The following is an 8,559-nucleotide window of genomic DNA, read 5'->3' on the forward strand; positions in this document are numbered from 1 at the left end:
GCAGAGCAGAGAGCCCAACTCGGAATCGCGGCTTCCACGCGTACAAATACAGAGAGGCTCGTCCATGCGAAACCAGCGCTTCGGCTGCCGTCAGATAGAAGAAAAGGCCAGAGCTATATACTGTCTGTCCTACTTTTTCGCGGCGTCGCCGGCAGACATTATAATGGTTTTTTTTTTAATGCTTTTATGGTTATTATTTTATAATTTAATATATATTAAATTATAAAATAATATAAAGTTTATATGTCTGCTCTCATCTCATAACTCGGCGATGTTACCGACAAGCGGATTCACGATAACTGCCGGTGACGCCGCGAAAGAGTAGGACAGACAATATATAGCTCTGGCCTTTTCTTCTATCTGACGGCAGCCGAAGCGCTGGTTTCGCACGGACGAGCCTCTCTGTATTTGTACGCGTGGAAGCCGCGATTCCGAGTTGGGCTCTCTGCTGCAAAGTAAAGTGCTCTCTCAGTCAACTCATTGTCAGTCCTTGGTGATCGGTGGCGGCCGGTGTTTCGCTGGTGTATATACATACATACATACATAAATAGGCTAGCTGCCGTCGCCGAAGCAAATACCATATCTGTCTTCCAGATCCAGGATCCAGGGTATATCTGCGCTCTTCTATTAGCCGACGCCGGCCGAGGCTGAACGTATGTACACAGACACGACTATAGCTTCGTGTGCATGATGTTGCCCAGTATCGGCACTCGGCAGTATCAAATCTGTGATCACTGAGTAGTGAGCAATAGTGAGTACGGATTGTATGCAGCTGCCGGAAAGCCTCGAATTTCATGGACGGATGATTGGTATACGGAACGGATAGGAGCGGCAGAAAGAGTGTATACGCAGCGTGGATACAATCGGTTCCGTCCCGTGAATCCGCAGAAGCGACAACGAGACACGGCGAGAATGAGCGAACTCGTTTGGGGAATAAAAAACGGCGATCTTGAGCAAGTGCGAGATATCGTCGAGAACAAGGTAAATGTGACATGATGTTTAATTCTTAAAATTATTCCGAAAACGGGAAAGAAACATACGTCGTGATTAGTGTGCTCTCCTTCTTTTTGAATCGTTATATTTAATATAGAATATATTAGGCATCGTGAATCTAACCAAGGCTTGAGGAAAAAAGATGTGCGTTTTGATACCGGAAGTGCTTACGGAATCGCAAGCAATCGTGTTTCGTATTGAGAACATATTCCCTTATTTGACAAATTTTTTTCTTCTTATTTTTTCAATACTAGCTTTTTCAGCACAGCTTCAGCACAGGCCTTTTTTTACTTCTCGTAAATTTCATCTCGAATAAGCAATCAAACGTTGCAATTGATTTAACCGTGCAAACCATTTTACGTCTACTGTTACATACTTATTGCAATGTAAAACTTTGCGAATTGTATTAACATTCTTATTAATGAATAAAGAATTTGTATTTGCGTTGATGTAATATTATAATACGAAAATGCTACGATACAACAATTTTATAAAATGTATTCTAATATTTTATTATATTTATTTCTAATTTGCCTGTTTATCTTTCGATAATTTTTATATAATTTTATTTATGAAAAATTTGAATATTTTTATTTAATTTATTAATATTTAATAACTGTTAATTTATTTCATTGTCATCATTTTTAGAACATTGATGTAAATCAAATAATTGACGGGAGAACACCATTACATTATGCTGCGGATTACGGTCAAAGCGAAGTTGTCAGATATTTATTGGAGAAAGGAGCAAATGCTAATGTAAGTAACAGCCAAGAAGTTACTAATTAGCAATTAATTATAATAATTTAAAAACTTGTTGCTTAATAGTTATTAAATAATAAATATACAGTATGTCTAATGTGCATATAAAACTTAATACAAAATATGCCTCAAAGATGCCAATCAATTACTGATACTAATGACTGTTTTTTTTTTTGTTCAACCCTGTAATTCAAGATATATACCTGCAAGTGTAATAGATAATTTTTTTTTCTTTTCTTTTCCAGGCCACAGATAAGCATGGAATCACGACGTTGCTGGCTGCAATCTGGGAGGGGCACACAAATTGTGTAAAATTATTGCTGGAGAAAGGTGCTAAACCAGATGGCCTAACGCCAGATGGGACAAGCTATCTTGATGCAGCTGAAAAAGATGAAATTAAACAGCTTCTTAAACTTCACTAGCAAAAAAACCAAACAAAATGTGAGTTCATAATTTTGTTACTTTAATATGTTAATGTTCCTCCTTATATAGAGAGAGAGAGAGATTCTACCAGCTTTGTTTTGATTTCTCGCCTACGATAACTAGAATATGCCGTATTTAAGCATTTTGAATTAAATGAACATAGATCTATGGAAACTGTTTTATAATAATAATGATAATAATATACTGCATGTCGAGAAATTGTATATTAAAAAAAAATTATATTCTTGCGATAATTAATTCTTCATGGTTCTAAATATACATAAGTTACAGAATTATTATAATACAACATTCTTGCGTAGTTGAAACAAGTTACAAAAATTATTTTAGTTTCAATTTATAATCGTATAATGTAATTTTGATATATACATATTTTGATCTATTCTATAAAACGATACATAATGTTTGCTATTAATTTATAAATCTTAAACATCTTTTTATACATTTTTATGTCATAATCGCTTGAAACATATTCCACTTTTAATCTCTGTTATTTTCATGGCAGCGATAATAAAGTCCCTCGTACTTTTAAGCAAAGTACTAAAACTCTTTTGAGATACTCGTATGCTGAATTAAATTTTGAACGACGTATGCATATTGCGATAAAAAAGAAAGTAGACTATGCTAACAACTTGTAATGTGTCTAATGGATACAAAGAATGTACAATAATCAAAAGTAATAAGCAAATACAATCATTGTTATGAACATTATTCTCATTTTCTAATATTCGATAGTAAGTCGTTCCAGTTACGTTTTTAAAAAAAGAAAAAAAAAATACTGTCGTACATTTAAAATTATAAAATTACATTCAAGTATTTACTACAACTGGAAAAATTGTATCAATTAAGTAATTTCATGTCTACATAATTAAAAGCTCAAATAAAATATTTTACACGCATATATATATATATATATATATATGTGTGTGTGTGTGTGTGTGAAATATTTTAAAATAAATATACGTTTCTCACGCCTTTATTGCTTGTACTTGTTCATTTCTATCGTACTTTCTTTTCGATACAAATAAGAAACAACTACAGCGTGTTATTTGTAATTGATAATTTAATTTTGCATTATTATTTCACTTTATTAAATAAGTTCCATTTATATCGTAAATCGCACATTTCACAGAAGGCGACCTCTGCAATTAGCTGCACCACATTTACAAATAATCACTTTACCCGGTATACTTCCAACATCGTAACTGTAATTCCATGTAAGCTCTTGTCCTGCTTTTATGTACTGTAACGCAAAGAAAGCTACCCAAGGAAAACGCACGTCGTGCGTATCAACAAACACGTTTTGTACAAAAACGTTTGGATCGCAAGAATGCTGAAAAAGATATTTAGATATATAAAAATGATATAATAAATATTAAAATTTCATAATTTATAAAAGTATCGAACCACGATTAAAGACATTAAATATTTTTATAGAGTTTTCACAAATTCTAGAAAATAATTCAAAAACTATTAACAAGTTATTAATAAGTTATAAATGCTTCAAACTTTTGTCACTTACATTCAAGTAACGACCAATATTTCCAGTTGTTTTAGCATCCATAATATAAACGGCTTCGTCTTCACCGAAATAATCTCTCACAGACTTGAACTTGGGTCTTTCTATTAGTTTTGGCTCTACGCTAGGCTCGAATGTACTTGGTTCTCTTACGTCATTTCTATCATCGTCGTCACTGATATTGATCGTATCCTGAATTTCATTCGTGGATAATTTTACTATGTTTTCCAAACTTTTTGCGATACTTCCGTCTTCGCTATTTTCTTCTGATATATCTATTTGATTGTCAATTTCACCTCTTTTCCGTTTTCTTAGACGCCTTCTAGTAACAAAGTTATCTCTTTACAATTATTTTCCATTTATACAAATATCGTAATGTTATAATAATCATAAAAAAAGGACTGAGCGTGTCAGTTTAATTTTTATTATTAAATGTAAAGGAGTTTTCTTTAACGTAGAAGACTCGAGCAATAATATAATAATAGTATAGTGTACCTAATAGATGAAGATCCCACAGTTGTTTCCATCGCATCTTTATCAGAATCCACATAATTATTAATATTGAAATCTTCGTCCGAATCATTAGTACTTTCCTTTGTATTATCCTCTTCTTCGCTCGCATTTTTCTTTTTGTTGTCTTCTGTTGGAGGCGATACAGTCATTTCCGGTTCAAGAACATCGCTTTCGTAACCCTCTTTGAAACCTTCTACTACTTCTACATAATCTAATTCTGCTAGATACTCATCGCCGTAATTTTTACCTCCTTCGTTCGCACTCTATATGATTAAAAATGATAAAAAAATAAAACAATATATAATAATAAATAGAAAAAAAAAACAATTTAAGAATTTTTATTAGTGTTTAAATTATGTGTACATACCTGTTCAGTAAGTAATCTTCCTGCATAGATGCAAATAAAAGCACCATGGGGAATATCATTGAGACATCTTATACCCCAACCACGTAATCCTGTTTTAAATACTTGCAGCTTTAATCTAAGAGGATGCTGCACTACTCTGTTAAGACATGTTTGCATAGAACACTTGCAGCCCGAATTACATTCATAGATTCCTGTGGTCACTGGTTCGGGCAAACGCTTATAAATATAACCAACAGCACTGTTTGGCACTTTTCCTCCCAACGTTGCTCCTTGTATCGTTAATTGCCAGCATTGGCATTTTGTTTTATCCTACAGCATATTATTAATAATTATTAATAACATAGTAAGATAAATCATAAATTTATATTGTTATATATATATGGTAATTCGACGACTTTATACCTGACAATCATCTTCACAGTCGCAACTGCATAAGAACGCAGGATCCAGATTTAAATTAACACCTTCCGTTGGCTCTCGACGTGTAGTATATGTTATGGTGTCTGGTTGAGTGTGATCCAAATCATTCACACATGGTATCGGCACATTTTCTACACCATAACTAAGATCCTTTTAAATACGAAATAATCACTTTTACATTTTTACATCTAACTAAAATTTACATTAATTTTACATTTCTGATTACTTACTTTGATGTTAATAAAACACTTCTCCACGACAAAGTCGGCGAAGGCACGCACCCAATAATCGAAGTCGAATAGATCGACAGATAATGTACTATTGGTAGTGCGAAGATAATTGTGCAGTTCTTCCATATTTCGCAATCTAACGCCGCATGGTGACTGGTACAATATAACTTTCTTACCCTTGGAAAATTTGCAAAGTTGACGATGCCAGCCGCATAATAATGGAATAGAGAGTGGCGAAAGCCCTTTGAGATCGTCATGTGAAACCTTGATATGTTTAATACATTTTGGTCCACATTTGTGACTAACATATTTCTTTGGCTCGTATTGTCTCTGTGTATGATAAAACTGGAAAAAGATAAGATATGAAACTAATATTATATTAATTGCGCAGCAATTAATTATGCATAATTAATTATTCAATATTATTTACTCACAACAATACTGTGCGACGGTTTCGTTTCCACAGGAGAATTGTACGTTGTAGTATCTACATTACCTGGCCTTTTAGTAGTACTTTTTCTAGCTACTGCACGCGATTGTTGCGGCACAATAGCAGATGATGTACTAGATGGTGCACTCGTAAGTACTGTGAGTTTTTCCGCTTGCATGTTTTGCATAGTTTCTTCTTCCACATTAGATGTATATTCAACGTAAGGCAAATTAGTTTTCTGCAAAATTTGTAATTTATAAGACAAAGAATATTTATTAAACTATGTGGATATTTTTAAATCAAAACTTTCCTTTAAAATTTCTATTTCCAAAAATAAATATTTGTTCGATTACCTTAGAGGAGATAGGAATACGATGTCGGTGTGCATTGCCGGATTGTTGAAGCTGTTGCCTTGTATTGGCTTTCAATACCTCCATGAATAAAGGACCCAATCTCGTCGATCCACGGTAAATCCATTCAGTTCGTTCATCAGCAATAAAATGCATTTGCACTAAACTCGCATCAACTTGTATGACTTTCGCGATCCACCATTTACCTTTCCACTCAGTTTTAACCATTTGACCCCGCTGTAATTTCACCATAGGCCTTTCCGGATATGACTCCAGATATTTTTTTACAAACTCACGAGATTCGCTGGGAAGATCTTCCCAAATGCGAGGCGACGTCTCCCAGACTAAGAAGATATTGTTGTGAACGACATATTGAGCGTAACCGAGGTCAAAAAATATCAGATATCTATAATAATAATTTTAACATTAAATAATTAAATACAATGTAATTTAAATAAAATTTAAAATAAATAAAAAATCAATTAATGAAAAAGTGACTTTTACCTATACTTGTTTATCGATTTTGGTGTCTCAGCAATTATTCCGCTATAATAATTATTAGAAACATCATCGCGAAATATAGCCACTACTCGCGTTCCAATTGGGATTATAACTTTACTCTGTTCAGTTTTTGCCGTGACGTGTTTACCAGAAAGAGTTTTGATAGCCCCATTATATTTTCTTTGAGTAAGTCTTACTCGATAAAACCATGGATTCGATGAAATTGTATCTAATATCTACAAACAAATCCTCGTGTTAGTTTTTTTTTTTTATCTAATTTACTTGTCCCTTTAATCGAGTTATAAAGAAAAAAATAATTTGTATAACAAGCATAAAATTTTACAAACCCTTGCTTTAAGCCACGGCATGACGGGACTTCTCATGATATAAACAATACTGTCTGCCTCTGGAGTTCCTTTAACAAGTGGACCAGTCGGTGGTAAATTCGGAATTTTTGACAGTTTAGAACTCGATGGTTCTATCGCTAAAACCTCTAGCTGATTATCTTGCACCAACAAAGGTGGACTGCGAATTTGAGTTACTTTCTTCGTTGCTACAAGTGGATGGATAGTCTCTGTGATGTCATCGGTTATTTGCAGCTCCTCAAGCATTTTAATTTGCGGCCTAAAGTCTTCATACAAGTTGTCCCGCAATTTATTCATTGTACCAATCGTATCCTGTATCTCCGTATAAAGAGAATCATTTACCTCTGCCAATGCATAATATGATATAATGCTTTATATCTAAATAAAAGAAGAGATAATGGCTTTTACATGTATCGCCATATATTTTGTAATTAAAAACTCATTTTACCACTTATTTTATTCCATCTTTTCTCCAAGGATTCACATGCAACTTTAACATGCTGCTCCACATCGTATTTTTTATAAATATATGACAATGTATCATCTAATTTATCTTTGATATCTAAAAGTACATCTTCCGGTATATATTCTGCAAACATGACGAAAATAATTATAACTATAAATTTTAATTAAAATTACAGATTATTTCTTGCCGACATTAATAACATTAAAGGCTTGATAAAGATTTAAAGTACCATTACTATCTAATTCCTTTTTCTTCTCTTCATCAGAATCATCGCTATCGGAAAGTTCCACTTTTATTGTATTATCCGGAAAATAACCATCTACTAGTGATTGATTATGTACAAAAGAATATACTAATTGCTAAAAGTGAGAAAATAATATCATTAGCACATTCAATACATTTTAATGTGTTTATTGTTTTAATCTCTCATAATATATTTAAAAAAAAATTACCTTTTGCTGTTCCAATGCCTTTTCAAAGCATTCTTTACATATTATGCGTTTTTTCTTCTTTTCAAGTGAAACATTGTAAAACGCGCATGCAAAAGAAGGTGCGACTTTCATGTTTACTCCAGAACGACAATCGAAATTGACACACTTATTGTTGCACCTTTCAGATTTAATTTTTTTTGTACTTTTCTCATCGTCGTCCGATAGCAATTCAATTATCTCCAAGTTGTTTGCTTGAGCCATTTTTTTAATTATTACTTAACACATCGATTCCTAAAATAATAAAAGATAGGCGTTAAATAGGCAAAAAAGAAAAACATATCTTTCGGTTTTAATTTTACGTGTTCAAAATTTGCGAACAAGAACGAGGATAAAATAATAATATTAATAATAGTTAAATTAAATATCTGGCACAAATACGAGAAACGAATACTTAACAATAATGAAAAACTTTTAGTTCTACACCATTCCATATACAACTTCTGACTTCTGACTGACAACTAAATAATCAGAATAATTTTATAGGTTAAGTTGCAAACTTGGAAAGTTTGGACTTTCGCCTGTGGTTATGGCATACAAGTTATAAGACTTAAGTTAAGACTCGTGCGCCTCTTTAAAGTCTGTTACGTCGCTGTTGTGCGCCGAGCCTTAGCGTCCTTAAGGTGCGATTTCACGCAGCTAAGCAAAGCTGGCGTTGTACATACCCCCACTCTACCGCAACGCAAAGCCAGCGTTAAAAAACTAAAGCTAACG

The 8,559-nt window shown here is 33.2% G+C and overlaps 2 protein-coding genes across 4 annotated transcripts; one reads left to right on the forward strand and one right to left on the reverse strand.

Moving 5' to 3' along the window:
* The first annotated feature begins 498 nt into the window (after positions 1-498).
* On the forward strand, positions 499-2,902 carry LOC139113553 (myotrophin). Its single transcript, XM_070674790.1, has 3 exons — positions 499-981; positions 1,642-1,752; positions 2,001-2,902. The coding sequence occupies exons 1-3, from the start codon at positions 913-915 to the stop codon at positions 2,175-2,177; spliced, it is 357 nt and encodes a 118-aa protein (XP_070530891.1). The 5' UTR covers positions 499-912; the 3' UTR covers positions 2,178-2,902.
* A 96-nt stretch (positions 2,903-2,998) lies between these two features.
* On the reverse strand, positions 2,999-8,513 carry Egg (SET domain bifurcated histone lysine methyltransferase eggless). Of its 3 annotated transcripts, none has more exons than XM_070674783.1 (14): positions 8,245-8,513; positions 7,810-8,079; positions 7,587-7,716; positions 7,340-7,480; positions 6,874-7,235; positions 6,530-6,762; positions 6,029-6,431; positions 5,680-5,913; positions 5,246-5,590; positions 4,998-5,165; positions 4,596-4,904; positions 4,211-4,491; positions 3,719-4,034; positions 2,999-3,529 (listed from the first exon to the last, which is right to left on the reverse strand). In XM_070674783.1, exons 2-14 carry the CDS (start codon positions 8,047-8,049, stop codon positions 3,323-3,325), a joined length of 3,369 nt encoding a protein of 1,122 aa, XP_070530884.1. In that variant the 5' UTR covers positions 8,050-8,079; positions 8,245-8,513; the 3' UTR covers positions 2,999-3,322. The 3 variants fall into 3 exon arrangements, with proteins under 3 accessions (XP_070530884.1, XP_070530883.1, XP_070530885.1); XM_070674782.1 differs by having other exon boundaries at positions 3,719-4,037; XM_070674784.1 differs by lacking the exons at positions 7,587-7,716; positions 7,810-8,079; positions 8,245-8,513 and having other exon boundaries at positions 3,719-4,037; positions 6,874-7,269; positions 7,340-7,415.
* Between the last annotated feature and the right edge of the window lie 46 nt (positions 8,514-8,559).

This window comes from Cardiocondyla obscurior, linkage group LG02 (assembly GCF_019399895.1).
Source record: "Cardiocondyla obscurior isolate alpha-2009 linkage group LG02, Cobs3.1, whole genome shotgun sequence".
In the NCBI taxonomy this organism is placed as follows: domain Eukaryota; kingdom Metazoa; phylum Arthropoda; class Insecta; order Hymenoptera; family Formicidae; genus Cardiocondyla; species Cardiocondyla obscurior.

Excerpts from the sequence above, each read along its gene's own strand:
- LOC139113553 (XM_070674790.1), top strand. The coding sequence starts at position 913 with ATGAGCGAACTCGTTTGGGGAATAAAAAACGGCGATCTTGAGCAAGTG. Across the intron at positions 982-1,641 it reads GAGATATCGTCGAGAACAAG|AACATTGATGTAAATCAAAT; the intron begins GTAAATGTGACA and ends CATCATTTTTAG. Across the intron at positions 1,753-2,000 it reads AGAAAGGAGCAAATGCTAAT|GCCACAGATAAGCATGGAAT; the intron begins GTAAGTAACAGC and ends TTTCTTTTCCAG.
- Egg (XM_070674782.1), bottom strand. The coding sequence starts at position 8,049 with ATGGCTCAAGCAAACAACTTGGAGATAATTGAATTGCTATCGGACGAC. Across the intron at positions 5,914-6,028 it reads GTATTCCTATCTCCTCTAAG|AAAACTAATTTGCCTTACGT; the intron begins GTAATCGAACAA and ends CAAATTTTGCAG. Across the intron at positions 4,905-4,997 it reads ACTGTGAAGATGATTGTCAG|GATAAAACAAAATGCCAATG; the intron begins GTATAAAGTCGT and ends AATATGCTGTAG.